This window comes from Haemaphysalis longicornis, unplaced genomic scaffold, assembly GCF_048455015.1.
Source record: "Haemaphysalis longicornis isolate Haplotype H1 unplaced genomic scaffold, Haemaphysalis longicornis Haplotype H1 scaffold_3, whole genome shotgun sequence".
NCBI classification, from domain to species: Eukaryota; Metazoa; Arthropoda; class Arachnida; order Ixodida; family Ixodidae; genus Haemaphysalis; species Haemaphysalis longicornis.
The window spans coordinates 143,875,505-143,901,425 of NW_027526335.1; the positions used below are offsets into that span (position 1 = coordinate 143,875,505).

The window sequence follows — 25,921 nt, forward strand, 5'->3', positions numbered from 1 at the left end:
CCCCGTCCCAACAAGAGCGTAGCACGAGCCCGCGTTCTTGAGAGAGAGAGAGAGAGAGAGAGAGAGAGAGAGAGAGAGAGAGAGAGAGAGAGAGAGAGAGTTAAGCAGCACTACGCCTCAGCCCCTGAGCAATCATGCCTCCGTACGCAGGTGTGTTGACGTGTAATTGTGTGTGCGAGTGTCTCGGCTTTCGTGCGGGTTTGTGTATGCTTGCGTGTTCGTGTTAAGGGATCAAACCATTGTGATTTGCCCTCTTATTTTATGTTGGATCCCGTCCTTTCACGCGAAGTAACTGTGTGTTGCCCGTTGCCACACATGCACATGGCCTTGCATTTAGAATGAAGAAATGTAAGGTAGCAGTAAATGTACGCATACGAGCCACTCTTCATGACATCATAACCGTTTATTTAAGATGGTGAGGCACGTTCTTTCTACGGAACACGATTCTTGATGTCTTTCCAGTAGTTCCAAATACACTGCGGTACGAATAAGGCGCAAGCTAGTCACGTCGATTCGTCCTGGGGCGGCGCACTGCCCTGCATGTCGCGCAAAGCCACCACCATAAGGTTGCGGCACTTCCGCATGCAGCCCGCTTCACACCAGCCGTCCTTGAGGCTACACATTGTTTCGGAGCCATCATTAGCATGTATAAGCTTCTGCACGGAGTCCATCTGGATATCCTTGGCGTGGTAGAGCATACGGCGAAAGGCCGGGACCTCACCCGGAATGAAGCATGTTAAACGCTCGTCCATTGTTGACTTTGGTGTTACCGGGGTGAACTTCCCGAACTCACAAAGCCGGAAGACCAAGGACTGGTAAATCTTTGTCGATGGCTCCTTGCGAGGATCGAAACCGAGACGCACCCACACGCTACTGAACGGCCCGTCGATGAAATAATATGCGACTGTCGCCAGAGCATCCATGAAGTCGGATAAAGACATTTCTAATTCCACTTGAAGGGCTCTCCTTGTCCACAAAGGACGACGTACAAAGAGTTCTTGAATTTTTTCCTTGGCTTTACGGCCAGCGGGTCGGCTCTCCAGGCGCAATATGGCTAATATTTTGGGTTCATAGGGCACCTCTTCATCCTGAAATTTTATTCCCGATGCATAGTTCACGAGGTGGCCCTCGAGATTATGAATGCCCCAGCCACCGGACGTTTCATGTTTGTCAGGTGCTGTATATCGCTCGCACAGGTCACTTATCCGCTCCGTTGACCCAATGGCTTCAATTTCCTCCAATGATCGAACTTGTTTGTCCAGGACATTGTTTGTTTTTGTCGAACGACAAAACGCGCGGGAGAATCGTAGAGGAGGCATAAAAAGTTCTGCATCCTTCTTCAACCATTCAGTTGAGACCAAGGACGAGGGCGTTAGGGTCCTCAGTAGAGATTTATAGCCTGACCCATTCTTATGCATGGGCAGAAACTGAAAGTCTGCAGCCTCTACAAACTTGTACACCGTTGAGATGACCCCTTCGACAGATACAGTAGGATGGTTGGTCGGGCCGCGACGGTTTTTCTTTACCTTGAGGACGATTGCAGACGCTTGCACACGTTTTGCGCGGGCGCCTTTGCAGTACGGGTCTTCCGGTCTAAATTTGATCTGTAGTGCCATTGAGGGATCGTTGTATATTTTCGAGATTAGCTCCATGCCGCCGAGGCTGTTGATCATGCGGTCTGTGCTACGAACGACTGCTGGGTATTCAACCAGTACAAGCTGTCTGCGGTTGAATGGTGCCTCGTTCATAGTGGAGTTGGCGTGACGTAGTACTAGCAATAAGAATAAACGTTCGTCTCGCGTTATCCCACCTGTTTCCTTTGTCGCAGCAGCCTCTCTTTCTTCGGGCGAACGTCTAGGTGAGGGCCATACTTCGTTCTTATGGATGTTCTTGGAAAACTGCGACGCATACCCAACGAGAGAGATTGACCACCATGGTAATGAATAACCGCGAAAGTCGTGATGATCGCAGAACATACGGTAAAAAATTTTCATCAAGGCCAAGAACAAATTTTAACGCAGTAGCTAGAGTGTCGTCCAACGGTGTTGGTGTGTGGTGGCGTAGTGGTGTAGAGGTTCCTACTTACTACCATGATACAAAGGACACTGGTTCGAGTAAGCTTTCACCAATTATTTTCTGAAGGTGTAGTTTAATTTTTTTTAAACTACATAGGTTTTTTTGGCGCTTAAAACAATTCCTTTGTACTTAAATTATAACAGGTGATGTTAGGTCACCTTGCATTACGATAGAGAGAGCTTAGCTGCCAGACCCGACGTTTTCTTGAGAAACGGTTGGTCACGTCACTTTAGCGGAGCACTTATAGTACAGTCTGACGGCTCTATAGGCACAGGACAATTTATAAAAGACGACACCTGTTTGTGCGATTTCGTTCGTGTGATTCCCTTTCGGCCACTCTTGGCAAATTTCCGAAAATGATTTTTGATACATTGTTGGCGAGATATTGGGAGAAATCCGGTGAGTGCCCCTTTCATGGACATGTAAAGATCGTGGGTTGGACTAAAATACCCAACCTTCCGATCGATGTCAACCTCATGTAGACAATTATGTCACCATATGCTCTTCCACGGTGAGTTAATAATGCATGAGTTTTCTTTGCAACTAACCAAAGGTGAACAGTAGAACTGTTAGTATCTCAATAAAAAGGGGAATTTGGGTAGATAAGGGACTTAATCGCTTTATTAGGCCAGTGTGGAATGTTGTGAAGGAAAGAAAACAACACTAAAAAATTTCATAAAAGGAAATTTAATGCCGCAGAAATCAAATTTTTACATGCACTCGGTAAATGTCTAGGGTTTAGCGCGCCGACGCAAACAGGCCATGAGGCGTGCCATGGTGGAGGGCTCCGGATTAATTTTGACAAAGTGGGGATTTTAAATGTGTGCCGAAGTTTTGTACACACGGCTATTTTTACTTTTCGCCCCCATCAGAAATGCCGCCACCCCGGATGGGAACAGAACCCGCGACCACGTGCTCAGCAGCACAACGCCTTAGCCACTGAGCCACCACGGTGGATTGATATCAAGATCTGGCAACTATCATTCTTCGTAGCAATCCACCAAAACATTTAAAAATAAAAACCTACATGCGAGTAATGAAATACAAAAAATCCACCTAACCCAGCGTTTTTGTGCGATAAAGAAGAAACGCGCAGTTAAAGTCACGAGTTTACTCCCATCAGGGGCGTTAATGGGAGTAAAGTCGTCCTGGTTTGTTTGCTTTGTTCGCAAATTTGTTTTTGGGGTTTAACGTCCCGAAGCTACATCTGGGCTATGAGGCGTGCCGTACTGCAGGTCTCCGGATTATTTTGGACCACCTGGGGGTCTTTAAGTGCGCCGACGTCTCGACGCACTGGAGTTTTGCTTTTCGCCGTCTTGACGCTGTTTTATGTTCCCTAAAAAAGACAAGCGGTCACGTTTTCGCACTGTATCCAGAATATTTAAAAGCCCGCACCTCATTTGCGGCTTGCTTAACGTCATTCTCATATTTCTATTGCCTCTGGGCGAAATACATTTTTTTTCTTTCTTTAGGCCGTGCATTTTATTGGTTTGTAAAATCTAATCCGTTGTGCACTGACCGATAAGTATAAACACGAGTACGTGGGCGAAAATTTTGCATGTATTTGTTTCTTTAGCAGGGTGCATCGAATATTTTATTTAAGCCTTTTAGACATAACCCAGTGGCGGCGACCATGCAGCGATAGCTCAAGGTTGGTTGCAGAGACACGCATAAAGTGCACGCGAACGCAACACCCTAACGAGGCAAGATGCTTCCCGTGTACGAGTTCAAAGTCGATCGGTGAAAGCGGAGCCTTTGAGGTGGAAGGCGGTTTAGTTGCGAGGCGGCGTGGCTCGCGGCGCACTTGGGCAGTCTAGGGTGCAATGATGGCCTTTAATCCCAGCCACTGCCGAAGATAAGGTTATAACTATTGGTAGAATGAACGAACTGCCTGTTGTAAGACATCCGTCTTTCTGCGTGTCAGCATAGCCAGAAAGTACGCGGTCCCTCGACTTTTCTCAGAATATGGAGGCAAACGCCTAGTTTGACCTTCTGTTGATCTTCTGTTGAACCACCTGTCGAACTTTGCGGCTGAGCCCGTCCCCGCTTGACTAGTCCACTTGACCAGCCTTCCTTGAAACTCGTTGCCCTCCCTCGCCATCGCAACGAGCCTCCTGATCACCATTCATCAGTACCTTCATGTCTCAAGGCAGCTGGTATTGCATGTGCGGCAGCGGCTTGCGCCGTCCTCTGGCGCTCATTTCGTCTTTACGGGAAGGCGCTCGATTTTTCTGTGCCTCACGATTTTATGTATATTAAATTGCATTCTATGAAACATTGTGGTTTCAGTGTTTAGCCTTAATAGTAATTGAACAGTTATTGACCGTGCTCCTTCTGGGAATCTGAAACAAGGGGGTAAGCAACAGGATGACAGCTTCGTTACACTGCGTACAGAGAGGGAGCCCGTTCGTGTGGGCCTTCCGTTGTTGAGTGCGTTCGCAGGCTGGCAACAAAGGAAAACAAATCAGGTGGCTGTGTTGTGTGCTGTGCGTTAGGTATAGTTCTTCGGATAGTGATCATCGTCCTATAGCATGCAGCCGACAGAAGATATTGCCAAAAGATGGAATACTTTTTTCTCAGTGACCATCACGAGCCTCCGTTTCGTGTCGCCTGTCTTCACAGAATATTGCTCACTCTAAGCAGCATGCCGCAATAAAAGCCTCGACAGCTCCCACACAAAGAAAGGCGTTACTGGCCGAGCTTGGTTTCTGCTAATGACCGCTGGTGTAAAAGGTGGGAGTGGTGCGTGCCACCTACTCACATTTTCAGCGAGCTAATAAAGAAAGGCACGACATCTCAGAGCAGATCCATCGGCGTGCTACTGTTTAAGGCTATTGGCCAGACCATGCCACGGATGTGTTACTCTCCGCGCCGTTACACTATTTACAACCTGGGCCTGTATAAAAACCTTCAGAACGTGCTCATTCAGCAATACCGTCTCCCCGTGTAGAACCGAAAACGTTCGTAGAATATGATACTTCAGTCCATTAGAAACTTGTGAAGGTTGCTTGCTGGCTGCCGTAAATTGACCAACATGGGTTTAAACCACAATTTGATTGATTGATTGTAGGGTTTGACCAACCGACGTTACACAGCCCATGAGGCGTGCCGTAGTTAAGGGCTCTTTTTGCTTTTCGTCTGCATCAGAAAAGCGGCCGCTGCGGCCGGGAACCGAACCCACATCCTTGGTCTCAGCAGCACTTCGCCATAGCCACTGAGCCACCACGGTGGGTAAAGCCACTATCTAAGATACACCATTGGCAAGCTCTACTGATGCCTAACGCCGTCCGAGTGCATGCTAGCCCCCATCAGAACAGTCGACCTTCTTAGTAAATGCGGCACGCCAAGCTGTTGTCAAAAATGTGCGTCAAAGTATTTCCGTCAGTTATGCATACCACGGTGTATTTGCGACAGTAGTCTGACACGAACCTGTGGCGTATGCAGGCTTAGTGCCCCACACTTGAGTTGCAACGTAAATATTTGACAGCTTTAAAACACACTCTGTAGGCCTAACGTTGGAGTTTGGGCTGTACGGCGCGAATCGGTACCTGCTGCTTAGCGCTCGCTTCGACGACGTCGAAATGGCGCCTCCGGCGTCGTAACGCGTGGGACTCAGGTTCGATTCCGGCCATGGAAAGCGTCTTTTTCTTTTCCTCATTTACCATCGTCGCCAGGGAAAGTTGACTTCTCTGGAGGGCCTATGGGCGTACAATAGCACCCGTGACGAAACTAAAGCTTTGCTTTAAAGTCACATCCGCTACCTTTTGGTGTTAATAGCCCATTTTCTCACGGGTTTGAAATGCCCTCCCCCCGTGTGGCACTTTTCCCTGCGTTGATTAGTCTTCGCTTTGCGAGAAACTCGCCACAGGACACTTTGTTTCTTTCTATCTGTTATTGCCGTTTCATCACGCTGGTGTGGTACTTCGGCAGAAGGGCAGAACTTCCCGGCTATTGTAGCGAGAATATTACAGAACAATGGGCAGGAAATCAACTTTCAAGGCTGAAAAGAGCTCCGTTTATCTCCCTGAAATTGTCTTGGCTGTACTTACTCTTCACAACAAGTGGAAGCGTTCTCAAATTTCTTGTTGTGGGTATTACATAGCCGTGTTGCCTGTGATGTGTCTTGCTTTCGAGGCAGCCACTGCGATCAGAGCTTCCGGCCACTCGCGCGAGTAGGCGGCACAATGCTCGCGCCAGCGCACTTTTTACGTCATCTGAAATCCGCACCCAATATCTTCAGCAATAGTTGCTGGGAGTCGCTAGTTCAGGTAGAAAGTTGTGTTAAAAATCACTCCCAAATAAATGAAACGCAAGGGTAAGATTGGCCTGACCAGACCAACCAAAAACATTCATTCGGTTTCCTGTTCCACTGAAAAATCGGCCAAAAAATGTAGTATTTGTTTAAACATTACCTAAGCTAAGCGTGGACTATCACTGTCTGCGCATAATAGATTTGGGGTTTTAAAACGACAGGGAGTTTCGCAAGCCCACCTGGAACCCTGGAATGGCAGATTTCTTTGAACTCCCTGAAGCCCGTAACTAAAATGATAAATTTCAGCGAGGACTATAGGTTAGGCAAAAAAACACAAGGAGAGAGAAAGATACATGACAGGGACTCTCATCGCAGTCACTGTGGTGTATCTTTCTCTCTCCTTGTCTTTTCAGCGCTGTTTTCCCTAGTTTATATACCAACATGCCCAGTTTTCCACGCTAACTGTATGTTGGAGCAAACTTTGGGTACCTAAAAGTATTGTGCTTCAAACTTATGTGAAGGAGCGCTAAATGCAGATACCATCAGCATAAAATATAGTGTCGGCAGCAGGTAGAACGGACTTTTCAATACTAATTCAGCAATTATAAAAAGCCTGTCCGAATATTCCACCGTGAGATATTCCATATGCGACGCTTAAGACCTGTGTATCGCCGTACTTGATGTCCTTGGACGGACACCTGTAAAACAAGCACCCCTAAATTCATCCTGCTGTTGTCCTTCAACGCCTACAAAGTTCAGGAATGTGCGAATACAATAAATTATGAGCCACGGAGGCCAACGCTCTGTTAACTCAACGAGCAAAGCAGTAGAATATCTTCGCTGTGTAAGCGCTCTCGCTTTTGACTTTTTTAAAAAATCAAACAAAACACAAGCGGAGGTACGCCGAGATCTTGGCCACAAAACGGAAAGTTGTAAAGCAGCCTAATGGTGGTGGTGGTGGTGATGGCCAGTTCCGTCTTCTGAAAAGAAAGCTTCGTAGCTTCCAGTGGGCATTAAAGAAGGGAATGAGTATTCCACCGTAGCAGGGGGATCATTCGCGCATCAGAAGTAAAAAGAAGTAGAGATCCGTGTGAACGTTGCTCAGAAGATACGAAGCTTCCAGATAGTCCATCGTGTCAAGGCACCTGCTATCAGAGATGACGTTTCTATCTATATAACAAGTCTATATTACATGACTAACACAAAATTATTAGTGCGGGAACAACATATGACAAAATTATTTCATCGAGTAGGCCTTACGCCCAATCTTATGCCACCCGACTTTTCAACCAATGTTCTTGAACCACCCTTACAACCTACAACAACAGCAACCCTTCACCCTAAGGCAATCATGGACGTTAACCAGTAGCGGAAGTAAAGCCGCAACCAGATGTTAGCATCTGGCAGTGGAATTGGCATAGCTTCGATCACAAGAAGGCGTTAATAGAACAACACATACAGGTGGGTAACAGGAAAAGAGACCTGATCTTGGTCCAGGAGGTGGTCTCCACGGTCCTGTCTATGCCCAGGTACAAAGCACACGATATCCCCCCAAAGGCGGTGGCGTGGCACTTTCGTACGAAAGGGTCTCACCTTTGTGGAACATACAATAAAGCAAGGAAACATCGAGACGCCGTATACGTTTACCAAAATCACACCAAGCAAGCAAGGTAAGGGCATCCTGTTCCTCCTCAACGTTTACAGCAACACCAAGCACATACACCAGAAATTTCACTCGCTCTTCTACCAGGCCAGCACAAGGTCCAAGGGCAGCCCGCTCATGATCAGCGGCGACGATAACACTTCACACACATCATCGGGCTACAAAGGAGACGCGATCAAGAGAAGGGACCAGCTGCAAAGCGGCCTGGACAACAGGTACATACTCACCATGGACCCCGCCAGGATAGGCAACTCAGTGGGAAGGGAGACTACGCCAGACCTCACTTTTGTCAAGAACGATCGTACGGTAAAGATGGCGTGGGCAAAAATTAGAGTCGACCCTCGAGATCACGACACCCGGCCAGGTGGGGAGCAATACAGTGCAACACAAGTGGACGGATTGGGACGGGTTCCGACACGACCAACCGAAGGAGTGTCCGGTCATTTCAGATATATTTAAATGGACCACCGGACTTTGCAAAGCCGTGCGATCGGCCACCAAAACCGGGGAGACAAACAATGACGTCGTAAGCGAGGCGAAACGCTGCATCAGGACGCGCTGGAGAAGCAGAGACTGAATCATAAACTGCAAGAGAAAGTGGGCGATATAAATCGGGCAACAGAACGTGTAACCTCCTGCGCCACATTCTTGACGAGTCTAAAATCAGGTTGCACCAACGCGACCATCTCGCCAGGCTCATGCACACAGCGGTGCAGCAGCAGGGTAAAGATGCAGTGACCAAGAAGCTGAAGTACAAATCCGTACCCGTTACCCCCCGGAGCACCACCCCCCGCACGAAGCGTCACCCAATGCGTGGCTCGACCGGTACATAACGATTGCGGACGTGTGAGCTGCGCTGCACGGGCTAAACACCCGCTCGGTAGCCGGCTCGTACCTCGTCAAGAACAAAATGGTCAGAAACCTCGACGACGCATCGATAGAGGCCCTGTGCAAAATGCAAAATGTGTAAGCGTAAACTTCGTAAGCGTAAATGCTCCTCAGCTGTTTTGGATAGCTTAAAATGAGGTATAATGCGAAAATATGTTTTATAAAAGCGTGATCGAATGCGCGAATCTCACAAGACGCAAAGCTCATTATTTGGTTCCAACCTCTAGTTTCAAAATTTTCACCCATTCTCTCTTGTAATGGTACGCTCATCCTTCGTCCAAGTGCTTCAGTTTCTCATTGACGCCTTTGTGTATCGGCCGCATCATCCCCCCCGGCCAATCCCCCAGGTAGGTACGTGCCTCCGGGCACGTGCCCACGTGGGGGATTGGCCCGGATAGTGAGGATTTCCAGATTTGGTGGTTAGGGCGCGTACCCTGAGACGAAAACGTTTTTCTTTTGCTCAAACCTCTACTTTCGAAATTTTCACCTATTATGCTCTTTCTTCATCCAAGTTCTTAAGTTTTTATTTTACAGTTTTGCATAACAGGCCCATTAGCCCTCCTTACGCCCGATTCCTGGCCAATCCACCACGTGGGTACGTTCCGCCAGGCGCCCTCACGAGACACATGTTTATGCGCGCTAGGCCTTTTCTTCGCATTTTTTTCTAGTCATTGGCGTCGCAACCGAGAGCTTAAAAAGCTCTGCCATAAAATGTTTTCAGTTCTCCTGTTATCACTTTTAAATACCTGTCTACTGAATAAAAAAAGTGGTAATTTCATTCATGCACGGATGATGTGAAATGTCAATACGCGAAAAGTACCGGATGAGAACAAAATGAACGCTAATATAACGCACTGAAGTGTGCAGTACATTCAAAATGACCACCTTGAATGACCGTGTCCAGCGTGTTGAACACGCGACATGAAATCAAAAGCAGAGAAAAGCACGCGTGCGTGGAACTAAGATATCTTATTCTGCATGCTCACTTTACATAACCTTTTTAGTGAATATACAATAACACGGTCACAGAGCGCTGTAAAACAGCTCTTATTTCTTCGCATACAGATAATATACGGACTCTAGAGGCAAAGCGCGCCGCTGAGCCAATGCATTGGAACAGTACGACACACAGTGGCAGACATGATACAACGATGTGAAGGTTGCCAGCTGAGCTTTTGCTTACTAAAAACGGCGAAAGCGATGGGTTGTAATCTGGCAACGTGCAACTGTGGCGTTTCCGCGTCCGGCTAGCGTAGCATGCCGGTATTAATTGTAACATGGCGGCCCACTGGCCAGGCGGATTTGGTGTATGCGGCATCGATAGCATTGCGTTGTTTATCTCCTGTGGGTAGGTAACCAACGTGTTTTCGGTTTAGCGTGCGACTTATAAGTACTGAGAATATTTGAGCAAGATGTGGCAACACTCACACAACACTTGCGTGCACGCTCGAATGCGACTGATCGCATGCGCGAGGACGCCAAGGACTCAACTGATCCGGACTGGGGCGCACAGAAAAATGAAGCTCCCTCATGATCTCCGTGCATTTTTTTGCTGTGCCGCTTTATTTGCCATTCTGTGACATTTCGCGAGTCGCTCAATGCTTTTGAAATGAAGTGAAGTGAACTGTGGCTTTAGCTGAATGTGAAACCTTTATTGACACACACACACAAAAAACGTTATCGCATGGGCCAACGCTGATATTGCTGGTGAGTCGCGGCCCTTTGAACAACAGGAACGAAAGAGCGCGGTCGATCGCAGGCCAACGGAGCGACAGAGTGCATGCCAAGGCAGTTCTAGCTACTTTCCACCACTTCAAAGGGAAAGCTTGCGGGAATGAATGGGCAGTATTGAATAGGCAGTAATTTGCCGCAGAGAGTGCGCGAGGAGAGGACCATGACCTATTGTGACTGATTAAAAAAGGAACCGCATTTCGTTACCCATTTTTTCGTCCTACCTTCACGGACGTTTGCGCGAAAGTACAAAGCACAGAGAGCTGTATAAAGTTCTGGGAATAAAACAACTGAAACGGAACGATTATAAAAGCTCTTTTTATTTCTCTTGCAACAGGAACGATCGCTGGCTGCCACTCCGTAGCCTGTAGTGAACTTGCGGTAGTCAAGTTCAGATCGGAATCGCTGTTCCGGCGTTAGTTCGGGGGCAATAGATCAGGTGCTTAACGTGAAGAAAGGAATGACAGTCTCGCAAGTGCTCGGGGAGGCACTTGCTCAGCGCGTGCATCCGAGTTGTACCAGTTGTACACGTTTTGCACGCACGCAGATCTGAACTGGAGACTGCACACACACTCTGCGCAAGTCAGGCGCAAGGCCCTCGCCACTTCCTAGCACACTTCAAGAAAAAAGAAAATGGAAACCAAAACTGAACTACACACTTTTTGTTAGCTAATTAGATCTTAATTACAATAACAATTTTTATAGAGCTAGTTTTAATTACTGAGGCAATCATTTGTAACTATTTCGCTTCAGTTCTTTGTTTTAGTTAAATAATTACGGAACAACTTGTTAGAGAGCTGGATACAATTGCTCTGGCAACCATGCGAATTTCATCATGTCAGCGCCAATGATTGGTACGGTATCGGAGCTCGCTTTACCTCCCTGTTTCTTCGGCGGCCGCCATAACAGACCCTTCTGCTGAACACCACCATCTCCTCTCACCTACTGCCGTTTCCGTTGGGTCAACTTCGACAAACCTTCATAGATGGTGCTAGTATGCGTTCAAGATATTGGAAAACTGGGTTTTGCGACCAGAAATACGCCGCAGTGAACGTAGTGCCTTGGTAATTGATATCCAATAAATTCGACAAATCTCCATCGCTGGAACTCAGGGGGATATTTTTACTGTCGGCAACCTAGACCACCGACGCTGCACGTTGCACCGCCCGCGAGGCCGCTTCGACATGGGCATTCTACAGGTTGCTGTTCACCCGCGTGGAGCGTTTTTGTAATGTGTTACAATATTACCGATTTGGACAAGCGCACGCAGTAGGAAGAAAAACCTACATGCTTAACAAAAAGACAAAATTAGCGGTGGATGATGCCAGGGGAGCCCCTCTCTCTTCTTGACAGCAGGGTCCCGTCCATTAGCGCGTCGTTGGCAAACGCTCGGAGTCTTATCGCTCCCAAGTGATTGTACCTTTATTAGGAGGCTGGCCTGAGGCATACGGAATGGTTTTTGCCCCCTGGGGACCGTAACGGACCCTTAAATCTCGACATAAGGACGTTGACTTTTTTAGCCTCCATCGGAAAAGCAAACTCTATGGAGCGTTTTTTTCTTTTTTATTGCCTGGTTTGGGTCAATATATACATGCAAAACATCAACAAAATTACACCACGTAAAAAAAACACTAGCACTTACCCTGCTAGTGTGTCAGGTTGAAAAAGGCGGTAGTCTCGCCACACTTACCAGCACGGTCAGCCACTCGGTTGGACAAGGCTCGGCTTTCAACACCTCTACTATCTAGCGGACATTTTCACAAAATTAATCCCTCCCTGGCCTCGCATCGACATCATTGTACCGACGGGCCATGCGAGCCTTCCATATACCGTGTAGGGCGAGTAACATTATGAAGTCGTATGGAACACTCCCTTCATTTTCTATGGCTAAAAACCGAATTCCATAACTATCCACAGGAAACTCTTTCTTTAAGGTACGCTGAACCACGTCCCATAGGAGCACCCCGTCCCAACAAGAGCGTAGCACGATCCCGCATCCTTGAAGAGAAAGAGAGAGAGAGTTCAGCAGCACTACGCCTCAGCCCCTGAGCAATCATGCCTCCGTACGCAGGTGTGTTGACGTGTAATTGTGTGTGCGAGTGTCTCGGCTTTGATTGATTGATTGTGGGGTTTAACGCGCAGACGCAACGCAGGCGATGAGGCGCGCCGTAGTGGAGGGCTCCGGATTAATTTTGACCACCTGGGGATCTTTATCGTGCGCCGAAATCTCGTACACACGGGCGTTTTTGCTTTTCGCCTCCATCAGAAAAGCGGCCGCCGCGGCCGGGCATCGAACCCGCGACCTCGTGCTCAGCATTCGTGGAGGTTTGTGTATGCTTGCGTGGTCGTGTTAAGGTATCAAACCATTGTGATTTGGCCTCTTATTGTATGTTGGATCCCGTCCTTTCACGCGAAGTAACTGTGTGTTGCCCGTTGCCAGACATGCACAGGGCCTTGCATTTAGAATGAAGAAATGTCAGGTAGCAGTAAATGCACGCATACGAGCCACTCTTCATGACATCATAACCATTTATTTAGGATGGTGAGGCACGTTCTTTCTACGGGACACGATTCTTGATGTCTTTCCAGCAGTTCCAAATACACTGCGGTACGAATAAGGCGCAAGCTAGTCACGTCGATTCTTCCTGGGGCGGCGCACTGCCCTGCATGTCGCGCAAAGCCGCCACCATAAGGTTGCGGCACTTCAGCATGCAGCCCGTTTCACACCAGCCGTCCTTGAGGCTACACGTTGTTTCGGAGCCATCATTAGCGTGTATAAGCTTCTGCACGGAGTCCAACTGGATATCCTTGGCGTGGTAGAGCATACGGCGAAAAGCCGGGACCTCGCCAGGGATGAAGCACGTTAAACACTCGTCCATTGTTGACTTTGGTGTTACCGGGGTGAACGTCCCGAACTCGCAAAGCCGGAAGACCAAGGACTGGTAAATCTTTGTCGATGGCTCTTTGCGAGGATCAAACCCGAGACGCACCCAAACGCTACTGAACGGCCCGTCGATGAAATAATATGCGACTGTCGCCAGAGCATCCATGAAGTCGGCAAAAGACATTTGTAATTCCACTTGAAGGGCTCTCCTTGTCCACAAAGGACGACGTACAAAGAGATTCTGAATTTTTTCCTTGACTTTACGGCCAGCGGATTGACTCTCCAGGCGCAATATGGCTACTATTTTGGGTTCGTGAGGCACCTCTTCATCCTGAAATCTTATCCTCGATGCAGAGTTCACGAGGCGGCCCTCGAGATTATGGGTGCCCCAGCCAGCGGACGTTTCATGTTTGTCAGGTGCTGTAAATCGCTCGCACAGGTCACTTATCCGCTCCGTTGACCCAATGGCTTCAATTTCCTCCAAGGATCGAACTTGTTTGTCCAGGACATTGTTTGGTTTTGTTGAACGACAAAACGCGCGGGAGAATCGTAGAGGAGGCATAAAAAGTTCTGCATCCTTCTTCAACCATTCAGTTGAGACCAAGGACGAGGGCGTTAGGGTCCTCAGTAGAGATTCATACCCTGACCCATTTTTTCGCATGGGCAGAAACTGAAAGTCTGCAGCCTCTACAAACTTGTACACCGTTGAGATGACCCCTTCGACAGACACAGTAGGATGGTTGGTCGGGCCGCGACGGTTTTTCTTTACCTTGAGGACGATTGCAGACGCTTGCACACGTTTTGCGCGGGCGCCTTTGCAGTACGGGTCTTCCGGCCTAAATTTAATCTGTAGTGCCATTGAGGGATCGTTGTAGATTTTCGAGATTAGCTCGATGCCACCGAGGCTGTTGATCATGCGGTCTGTGCTACGAATGACTGCTGGGTATTCAACTAGTACAAGCTGCCTGCGGTTGAATGATGCCTCGTTCATAGCGGAGTTGGCGCGACGTAGTTCTAGCAATAAGACAATACGTTCGCCTCGCGTTCTCCCACCTGTTGTCTTCGTCGCAGCAGCCTCTCTTTTCTCGGGCGAACGTCTAGGTGAGGGCGGTACTTCGTTCTTATGGATGTTCTCGGAAAACCGCGACGCATACCCAACGAGGAGAGATTGACCACCACAGTAGTGAGTAACCGCTAAAGTCGCGATGATCGTAGAACACACGGTGAAAAATTTTGATCAAGGACAAGAACCAATTTAAACGCAGTAGCTAGAGTGTCGTCCAACGGTGTTCAAATATTGGTGTGTGGTGGTGTAGTGGTGTAGAGGTTCCTACTTACCACCATGATACAAAGGGCACTGGTTCGAGTAAGCTTTCACCAACTAATTTTCTGAAGGTGTAGTTTATTTTTTTTAACCACATAGGTTCTTTTTTTGGCGCTTCAAATGATTCCTTTGTACTTGAATTATACCAGGTGATGTTAGGTCACCTTACATTACGTTAGAGAGAGCGGAGGTGCCAGACCCGGCGTTTTCTTGAGAAATGGTTGGTCACGTCACTTTAGTGGTGCGCTTATATTACAGTCTGACGGCTCTATAGACATACGAATATTTATAAAAGACGACACCTGTTCATGCAATTTCGTTCGTGTGATTCGCTTTCGGCCACTCTTGGTAAATTTCAGAAAATGATTTTTGATACATTGTTGGCAAAATATTGGGGGAAATCCCGTGAGTGCTGCTTTCATGGACATATAAAGATCGTGGGTTGGACTAAAATACCCAACCTTCCGATCGATGTCAACCTCATGGAGACAATTATGTCACCATATGCTCTTCCGCTGTGAGTTAATAATGCATGAGTATTCTTTGCAACTAACCAAAGGTGAACAGTAGAACTTTTCGTATCTCAAGAAAAGGGAGAATTTGGGTAGATAAGGGACTTAATCGCTTTAGTAAGCCCGTGTGGAATGTTGTGGAGGAAATAAAACAACACTAAAAATGTTCATAAAAGGAAATATAATGCCGCAGAATTCACATTTTTAGACACACCGGTGAATGAATAGGGTTTAACGCGCCGACGCAACGCAGTTGATGAGGCGCGCCATGGTGGAGGGCTCCAGATTATTTTGACAAAGTGGGGATTTTTAATGTGTGCCGAAATTTTGTACACATGGCTATTTTGACTTTTCGCCCCTATCAGAAATGGCGCCACGGCGGAGGGGAACCGAACCCGAGACCACGTGCTCAGCAGCACAACGCCTTATCCACTGAGCCACCAAAGCGGATTGATATCAAAATCTGGCAACTATGATTCTTTGAAGCAATCCATTAAAAAATCCAAAAATAAAAACCTACATGCAAGTAATCAACTCTAAAAAATCCACCTAACCCAGCGTCTTTGTGCGATAAAGAAGAAACGCGCAGTTAAAGTCACGAGTTCACTCCCATCTGGGGCGTTAATGAGAGTAAAGTCGTCCTAGTTTGTTTGCTTTGTTCGCAAATTTCTTTTTGGGGTTTAACGCGCCGAAGCTACACCTGGGTTATGAGGCGTGCCGTACTACAGGTCTCCGGATTAATTTGGACCACCTGGGGGTCTTTAAGTGCACCGACATCTTGATGGACTGGAGTTTTGCTTTTCGCCGTCTTAATGCTCTTTTATTTTCTCTAAAAAGACAAGCGGTCATGTTTTCTCAGTGTATCCAGAACATTTAAAAGCCCTCACAGCATTTGTGGCTTGCTTAACTTCACTCTCATCTTTCTATTTCCTTTGGGCGAAATATATTTTTTATCTTTCTTCAGGCTGTGCATTTCATTGGTTTGTAAAATCTAATCCGTTGTGCACTGACCGACAAGTATAAACACGAGTACGTGGGCGAATATTTTGCATGTGTTTGTTTCTTTAGCAGGGTGCATCGGATATTTTATTTAAGCCTTTTAAACATAACCCAGTTGCAGCGACCATGCGGCGATAGCTCAAGGTTGGTTGCAGAGGAATGCAGAAATTGCACGCGAACGCAACACCCTATCGAGGCAAGGTGGTTCCTGTGTGCGAGTTCGAAGTCGATCGGTGAAAGCTGCGCCTTTGAGGTGGACGGCGGTTTAGTTGCGAGGCGGCGTGGCTCACGGATGGGCAGTCTGGGGTGCAATGATAGCCTTTAATCCCAGCCACTGCCGACGATAAGGTTATAGCTATTGGTAGAATGAACAAACTGCCTGGTGTAAGACATCCGTCTTTCTGCGTGTCAGCATAGCCAGAAAGTACAGGGAATCCCTTGACTTTTCTCAGAATATAGAGGCAAAAGCCTAGTTGGACCTTCTGTTGATCTTCTGTTGAACCACCTGTCGAACTTTGCGGCTGAGCCCATCCCCGCTTGACAAGTCCACTTGACGAGCCCTCCTTGAAACTCGTTGCCCTCACTCGCCATCGCCACGAGCCTCCTGATCACCATCCATCAGTACCTTCACGTCTAAAAGCAGCTGGTATTGCATGTGCGGCAGCGGCTTGCGCCGTCCTCTGGCGCTCATTTAGTCTTTACGGTAACGCGTATCATTTTTCGGTGCCTGACAATTTTATGTATCTTACACTGCAATCCATTAAACATTGTGGTTTCAGGGTTTAGCCTTACTAGTAATTGAACAGTTCATGACCACGCTTCTTCTCGGAATCCATAACAAAGGGGTCAACAGCTGGATGATAGCTTCGTTACACTGCGTACAGAGAGGGAGCCCGTTCGTGTGGGCCTTCCGTTGTTGAGTGCGTTCGCAGGCTGGCAACAAAGGAAAACAAATCAGGTGGCTGTGTTGTGTGTTGTACGTTAGGTATAGTTCTTCGGATAGTGATCGCCGTCCTATAGCATGCAGCCGACAGAAGACATTGCCAAAAGATGGAATACTTTTTTTCTCAGTGACCATCACGAGCCTCCGTTTCGTGTCGCCTGTCTTCACAGAATATTGCTCACTCTAAGCAGCATGCCGCAATAAAAGCCTCGACAGCTCCCACACAAAGAAAGGCGTTGCTGGCCGAGCTTGGTTTCTGGTAATGCCCGCTGGTGTAAAAGGTGGGAGTGGTGCGTGCCACCTACTCACATTTTCAGCGAGCTAATAAAGAAAGGCACGACATCTCAGAGCAGATCCATCGGCGTGCTACTGTTTAAGGCTATTGGCCAGACCATGCCACGGAAGTGTTACTCTCCCCGCCGTTACACTAGTTACAGCCTGGGCCTGTATAAAAACCTTCAGAATGTGCTCATTCAGCAATACCGTCTCTCCGTGTAGAACCGACAACGTTCGTAGAATATGATACTTCAGTCCGTTAGAAACTTATGAAGATTGCTTGCTGGCTGCCGTAAATTGACCAACATGGGAGCAAACCACAATTTGATTGATTGATTGTAGGGTTTGACCCACCGACGTTACACAGCCCATAAGGCGTGCCGTAGTTAAGGGCTCTTTTTGCTTTTCGCCTGGGTCAGAAAAGCGGCCGCCGCGGCTGGGAACCGAACCCACATCCTTGGTCTCAGCAGCACTTCGCCATAGCCACTGAGCCACCACGGTGGGTAAAGCCACCATCTAAGATACGCCATTGGCAAGCGCTACTGATGCCTAACGCCGTCCGAGTGCATGTTAGCCCCCATCAGAACCGTCGACCATCTTAGTAAATGCGGCACGCCAAGCTGTTGTCAAAAATGTGCGTCAAAGTATTTCCGTCAGTTATGCATACCACGGTGTATTTGCGACAGTAGTCTGACACGAACCTGTGGCGTATGCAGGCTTAGTGCCGCACACTTGAGTTGCACCGTAAATATTTGACAGCTTTAAAACACACTCTGTAGGCCTAACGTTGGGGTTTGGGCTGTACGGCGCGAATCGGTACCTGCTGCTTAGCGCTCGCTTCGACGACGTCGAAATGGCGCCTCCGGCGTCGTAACGCGTGGGACTCAGGTTCGATTCCGGCCATGGAAAGCGTCTTTTTCTTTTCCTCATTTATCATCGTCGCCAGGGAATGTTGACTTCTCTGGAGGGCCTATTGGCGTACAATAGCACCCGTGACGAAACTAAAGCTTTGCTTTAAAGTCACATCCGATACCTTTTGGTGTTAATAGCCCAGTTTCGTACGGGTTTGAAATGCCCTCCCCCCGTGTGGCACTTTTCCCGGCCTTGATTAGTCTGAGTTCGCTTTGCGAGAAACTCGCCACAGGACACTTTGTTTTTTCTATCTGTTATTGCCGTTTCGTCACGCTGGTCTGGTACGTCGGCAGGAGGGCAGAACTTCCCCGCTTTTGTAGCGAGAATATTACAGAACAATGGGCAGAAAATCAAATTTCAAGGCTGAAAAGAGCTCCGTTTATCTCCCTGAAATTGTTTTGGCTGTAATTACTCTTCACAACAAGTGGAAGCGTTCTCAAATTTCTTGTTGTGGGTATTACATAGCCGTGTTGCCTGTGATGTGTCTTACTTTCGAGGCAACCACTGCGATCAGAGCTGCCGGCAACTCGCGCGAGTAGGCTTCACAATGCTCGCGTAAGCGCACTTTTTACCTCATCTGAAATCCGCACCCAATATCTTCAGCAATAGTTGCTGGGAGTCGCTAGTTCAGGTAGAAAGTTGTGTTAAAAATCACTCCCAAATAATTGAGACGCAAGGTTAAGATTGACCTGATCAGACCAACCAAAAAGTTTCATTCGGTTTCCTGTTCACCTGAAAATCGGCCAAAAAATGTAGTATTTTTTTAGACATTACCTAAGCTAAGCGTGGACTATCACTTTCCGCGCATAATAGATTTAGGGTTTTAAAACGACAGGGAGTTTTGCAACCCCACCTGGAACCCTGGAATGGCAGATTTCTTTGAACTCCCTGAAACCCATAACTAAAATGAATAATTTCAGCGAGGACTACAGGTTAGGCAAAAAAACACAAGGAGAGAGAAAGATACATGACAGGGACTCTCATCGCAGTCCCTGTGGTGTATCTTTCTCTCTCCTTGTCTTTTTAGCGCTGTTTTCCCTAGTTTATGTACCAACATGCCCAGTTTTCCACGCTAACTGTAGGTTGGAGCAAACTTTGGGTACCTAAAAGTATTGTGTTTCAAACTTATGTGAAGGAGCGCTAAATGCAGATACCATCAGCATAAAATATAGTGTTGGCGGCAGGTAGAACGTACTTTTAAATGCTAATTCAGCAATTATAAAAAGCCTGTCCGAATATTCCACCGTGAGAAATTCCATATGCGACGCTTAAGTCCTGTGTATCGCCGTACTTATGTCCTTGGACAAACACCTGGAAAACAAGCACCCCTAAATTCATCCTACTGTTGTCCTTCAAGGCCTACAAAGTTCAGGAATGTGCGAATACAATAAATTATGTGCCACGGAGGCAAACGCTCTGTTAACGTCAACGAGCAAAGCAGTAGAATAACTTCGCTGTGTAAGCGCTCTCGCTTTTGACATTAAAAAACAAAAAAAAAGGCATCGTGTAAAGGCACCTGCTATCAGAGATGACGTTTCTATCTATATAACAAGTCTGTATTACATGGCTAGCACAAAATTATTATTGCGGGAACAACAGATGACAAAACTAGTTCATCGAGTAAGCCTTACGCCCAATCTTATGCCACCCGACTGTTCAACCAATGTTCTGAACCACCCTTACAACCTACAACAATAGCAACCCTTCACCCTAAATCAATCATGGACGTTAACCAGTAGCGGAAGTAAAGCCGCAACCAGATGTTAACATCTGGCAGTGGAATTGGCATAGCTTCGATCACAAGAAGGCGTTAATAGAACAACACATACAGGTGGGTAACAGGAAAAGAGACCTGATCCTGGTCTAGGAGGTGGTCTCCACGGTCCTGTCTATGCCCAGGTACAAAGCACACGATAGCCCCCCGAAGGCGGTGGCGTGGCACTTTCGTACGAAAGGGTCTCACTTTTGTGGAGCACACAATAAAGCAAGGAAACATCGAGACGCCGTATACGTTTACCAAAATCACACAAAGCAAGCAAGGTAAGGGCATCCTGTTCCTCCTCAACGTTTACAGCAACCCCAAGCACATACACCAGAAATTTCGCTCGCTCTTCTACCAGGACAGCACAAGGTCCAAGGGCAGCCCGCTCATGATCAGCGGCGACGATAACACTTCACACACATCATGGGGCTACAAAGGAGATACGATCAAGAGAAGAGACCAGCTGCAAAGCGGCCTGGACAACAGGTACATACTCACCATGGACCCCGCCAGGATAGGCAACTCAGTGGGAAGGGAGACTACGCCAGACCTCGCTTTCGTCAAGAACGATCGTACTGTAAAGATGGCGTGGGCAAACATTAGAGTCGACCCTCGAGATCACGACACCTGGACAGGGGGGGAGGGGCGGAGCAATACAGTGCAACACAAGTGGATGGATTGGGACGGGTTCGGACACGACCAACCGAAGGAGTGTCCGGTCATTCGAGATATATGTAAATGGACCACCGGACTTTGCAAAGCCGTGCGATCGGCCACCAAAACCGGGGAGACAAACAATGATGTCGTAAGCGAGGCGAAACGCTGCATCAGGACGCGCTGGAGAAGCAGAGACTGAGTCATAAACTGCGAGAGAAAGTGGGCGATATAAATCGGGCGACAGAACGTGTAACCTCCTAGGCCACATGCTTGACGACTCTAAAATCAGGTTGCACCAACGCGACCATCTCGCCAGGCTCATGCACACAGCGGTGCAGCAGCAGGATAAAGATGCAGTGACCAAGAAGCTGAAGTACAAATCCGTACCCGTTACCCCCCGGAGCACCACCCACCGTACGAGGCGTCACCCAATGCGTGGCTCGACCGGTACATAACGATTGCGGACGTGTGAGCTGCGCTGCACGGGCTAAACACACGCTCGGTAGCCGGCTCGTACCTCGTTAAGAACAAAATGTTCAGAAACCTCGACGACGCATCGATAGAGGCCCTGTGCAAAATGCAAAATGTGTAAGCGTAAACTTCGTAGGCGTAAAGGCTCCTCAGCAGTTTTGTATAGCCTAAAACAAGGTATAATGCGAAAATATGTTTTATGAAAGCGTGATCGAATGCGAGAATTTAGGAACCCTTTCGAAAAGGACTGAACTCTAGCGATAAAACAAACAGCAATATGATATAAAACTTTTGTAAGACTTCATATCCTTGGAAGAGCCCTTCGTCCTGCAGTGGACACATCATCATCAAATAGCTATGTCGTTGTTGATGATGATAGTGGTGATGACGTGTATGAAGCAAAAATAAATCCTGGATTCTTGTTTCCAGAACTCGGAGTTTAAGCCCGTGTTTATGCATCTCGTCGCCGTTTGTCAGCTAGGGAGGAGACGCTCACGCGTTCCTACAGGTAAACCGATCGATAAATATTGAAATTTTTTTCAACTGCATGAACTTCATTGCACCCTCGTCAGGCAAGGAAAATTAAGACGCATGGGCAAAAAAATATTACGAAACGGGAGAGTGACCCTAGCTACGGGTGTCTCAAAACGACGTCACATAGGCACTGGTTGCAGTGTTGTGGGCGTTGTCCTAGCTTTTGCGCTGAATTTGACATCCAAGAACATGGTCCGCCGGATAATGCAGTGTGGATCAACCAGAACGTAGATGTTGTCTGCGTCCCTTGGGCTGGCAGAGATAGAGACCATGTTTTTGTTTGTTCTTGTTCTGGGCACACACTCCCGTTTTTTGTTTTTTTCTAGACCAGGTTTCAGCGTGTTTTTTATTTGCTTTCACACACATCAATCCATCGTAAAAAATGCCGGTACTGTCGGTGATGTACACATTTTTGGCCCAAACTACGCCAATAGATAAACAGAGTTGGCAAGAATGAGCTCCGAACGAATACGAGTAGTTTGGTCAGGCATTGCCACTGCAGGTTTAATTTGTATGCTCTTTGATATAACAGAAATGCTTTTTTCAACAAAGTACGGCTTTCCAGGGGTGAAAAATGGCTGCTAAAATGACGTAAGAGAGCTGGTCATAACAAACCTGACATCATTCACTCAAATACACTAAACAAGTAAACAATACATAAATGTTTAAGATACTAAACACGAGTGGTGAAAGTGATAAATCTTCCTGACGTAATGGCACTTTGACATACAGTTACCGTAATTATGATTGTGATGATTTTGATCATGATCGTGATAATGGACCATTGAGGGGCTGACACGATCTGTGGGGCAAACGTGGTTGTAGATTAGAATGATCGCCTTCAATTTAGCTTTGACCAACAAGGACTGTGTTTCGCCTGACAAAAATGGTCGCTGCATGCCTTTTGCGTGGACCAGTTTGATCATGGAATGCTCTTTCATGCAATAAGGAAAAATATTAGTCTCTTCCTTCAATTTATATTTTCAAAGAAGGACAATGTAGCGAGAGAGAGAGAGAATAAACATCTTTAATTTCGAGCTTAACGGTGCAGGATGGTGAGGGCACCGGTGGGGCGCGTCCGCTAGTCCGGGATGCCCTGGTCCTTGCTGGCTGCTCGTGCCCTTTCTATCAGCTTGCGCTCGGTCGAGAGGTCCGAGCTGGACAGCCAGTCCACCCACTGCTCGTGCGTAGGACGGGGATTGGGTGTGAGGGATGGGAATTGTTGGCACTCCCAGACCAAATGGTACAGGGTGCCTGAGTGGGGGCAAAAGTGGCAGGTACTATAATACTGGGTGGGGTAGATATGGTGGAGGAGGATACAGTGCGCGTAGGAGTTGGTGCAGCCGCCGGAGTGTGGTCGCTTCGGCTCTGGAAAGGTGGGAGTTGGGTGGAGGGAAGCGTTGACGCTCGTGTCGGAAGTGAGCGAGAATGTCCGCGTAGCCATTCAGTGTGTGGGGGGCCTTCTCGGTTTCTTGGCACTATTCGGAAATGGCCTGGAGGGTGTGTACTCGGGCTGCGTCGTGTACCGCCTCATTTCGGTCTAGAGACTCGTGTCCAGGGGCCCAAACGATATGAATGTTGGGAAATTTCGAGATCGCATTAGGGAGGTTGAGGGCGAAGGGTGATATGCGGCCGAGCTGGCAGGTGCGGCATGCTACTTGCGAATCCGCACTGACTGTAACGTATTCGCTGTTTGTTGTGAGTGCTAGGGCGATGGCGATTTCCTCAGCCATGTTTGTAGAGATGGTGGATATCGTGGCGGCTGCGACTTCGGTTCCCTGGTGGTCGATAACCGTGACTGCGTGAGGGGTTTGCAGGTGTAGCGGGCGGCGTCCGTGTAGCGTGTTCTAGGGTTCCCTGCGTGCTTCTTCGTAACCGCATCGACCCGTGCTTTGCGGCGTGCTTTGTTGTAACGGGGGTGCATATTCCGCGGCACGGGAGCTACACGAATGTGTTGACGGATGTGGAGGGGGACACCTTGGGGCTGGTCTTCTTTGGGCGGCACCGGGTATCCGAGGCGTTTAAGCGTGTCTCGTCCGGTAGGTGTCAACTTGAGACGGGTGATTTGGGAACAACGTGCAATTCTTCCAAAGTATTGTGTACCCCTAGTTGGAGCAACTTGCGCGTGGATGTTGAGGGGGGCAGGCCTAGGGCGAGTTTGTAGGCTTGGCGGATAAAAGTATTGAGTTTTTCTTTTTCGAAGGATTGGAGAGCCAGGTATGATGTGCCGTAATTTAGACTACTGATCAGTATTGCTTGCATTATTCTGAGAGTGTCCTTTTCCTGAAGGCCGTAGCGGCGGTGCACGATGCGTCGCATGACGTGCGTGAGTTGGAAGAGGGTGCGTTTTGATGCAGGTAAAGTTTGAGAGCCACTTCTATTTTTGGGTATGCTGAGACCGAGTATGCGGAGGTGGGGGACTGTGGGTACTGCTAGGTTGTTTATCGAAATTTCCAGAACCGGGATGGGGTCTGTTTGTTTTTTGTAAGTGCGGGCACAGAGCATGAGGAGGGCGAATTTTTATTGGGCGCATTCTAATCCACGAGCTCGGAGGTACGTTTGAGTGATGTCTATGGCTTCCTGAAATGCGTCTTGTTGAGCGCCGGTGCAGCCAGACGAGACCCACAACGTGAGGTCGTCAGCGTAAACGTAGGAATGACCATATAAATGTAAAAAAATACGTATTGAATGTTCATTTATAAATGCAGAGAGAAAGGGATGGCAACCCACCGCACTTGGAATAAACAGCAGAACTTCTCTCTCTCATGGCGAAGCTGCATGTTTATTTTCTCTCGCGAATGGAAATCCAGACTATCAGTCTACTGCACACGCGCAGAAAACGACCAATTTATTTCTGCCCTTCAGGTCAGCTGCTAGCGTCGTGTGCACTGGAGTAGTAATATTGGCTCCTGCTCGCCGCCCGCACCCTTTATTTTTTCATGTATAGGCAACTCCTGTAAGTGCAGCCCAAGCCCTTGGAGTCTTGGGAACCATTGAATGCAGCCGATTTCACGCAACGCGAGTTCACGCGACAACAAATTTTTTGTGTATTATTTCGCTATGTTTGTTTTGTTTTTCTGTCACATGGAAAGCAATGGCACCTGCGCTACGTGAAATAAGGCATTCCGGAAAAAAAAACAAAAAAATGCATGCCGTGCGCCCTCGGAGATGTTTTTTACTGACTTTTCTGCGACTTCCGGAAGTCTTGACAAACAGAAAAAATGATCCCGTTCTCTCAATCTGGGAGCTAGAATGCTTCTAAGCTGTCTTTTCCTTCTGTTTATTGCCTACCAAAAACTTTGGTATTGTTTTCGTCGACAGGTTTATTGAGCGCAAAAAGCTGTACAGTTGGTTTTCTTCGTACTGTTTACGACCAGTTGAAATGTTTTATTAAATATTTCCTCATTACACCCTCCCTGGTTTTCAGCAAATAAATTACATCTTACAAATAACGAACCATCAGGAGGACGCAAAGCATCATGAGGGTTCCATGTAGGTTCCATTGTGTTGCCGTTATTCTGTTTCATTTATCGGAGCATGAATGAGAACGTAGTGTGAACCCCCATGTAGAGACAGAGAAATGTAGAGAAATGTAGAGACAGCGAAGAGACCGACACCCACGTTGCCTGATCGAACACCTCCTGGTTCTCGTATTTCTTTATTGTGTTCTCACGCTCCTACCCCGGTGCCTGCCCTCTTCTTCCTCTTCTCTGGTTGAGCTGCACGGCGCGTGGCGCTTCCCGCCACAGCTTTCCCGCTGGAAATTCAACATCCTCCTGTATAGTTTGCAGTTCGTCGCTTCCGTTGACCTTTAGCTTCGCGTGCCTTCGTTCTATCAGTAGCTGCTTGACGTAGTTTGTATAAGTGAAGGACATGAGGTGCGTTCGTAGCACATGGTCCCGTCTCGGTTTGTAGCGCAGTGGGAAGAGCGCCACGAACCTCCCGTTGCGACCAGAGTGTCGTGGGATCGAAACCGGGCACCGCCTAACTATTTCTTCTCATAGTGGACTGCACTGACGTCAGCCCAAACGCTGACG

General features: G+C 47.8%; 2 protein-coding genes across 2 annotated transcripts; both read right to left on the bottom strand.

Annotated features, from left to right (window-relative positions):
- Positions 1–503: 503 nt before the first annotated feature.
- Positions 504–1,748, bottom strand: LOC144175458 (general transcription factor 3C polypeptide 5-like). Its single transcript, XM_077704551.1, has one exon. The coding sequence runs from the start codon at positions 1,746–1,748 to the stop codon at positions 504–506; it is 1,245 nt and encodes a 414-aa protein (XP_077560677.1).
- Positions 1,749–13,240: 11,492 nt separating this feature from the next.
- On the bottom strand, positions 13,241–14,485 carry LOC144175459 (general transcription factor 3C polypeptide 5-like). Its single transcript, XM_077704552.1, has one exon. It carries the CDS (start codon positions 14,483–14,485, stop codon positions 13,241–13,243), a length of 1,245 nt encoding a protein of 414 aa, XP_077560678.1.
- Positions 14,486–25,921: the final 11,436 nt, after the last annotated feature.

What these genes read in the sequence shown, in the direction of transcription:
- LOC144175459 (XM_077704552.1), bottom strand. Translation starts at nt 14,485, where the DNA reads ATGAACGAGGCATCATTCAACCGCAGGCAGCTTGTACTAGTTGAATAC.
- LOC144175458 (XM_077704551.1), bottom strand. Translation starts at nt 1,748, where the DNA reads ATGAACGAGGCACCATTCAACCGCAGACAGCTTGTACTGGTTGAATAC.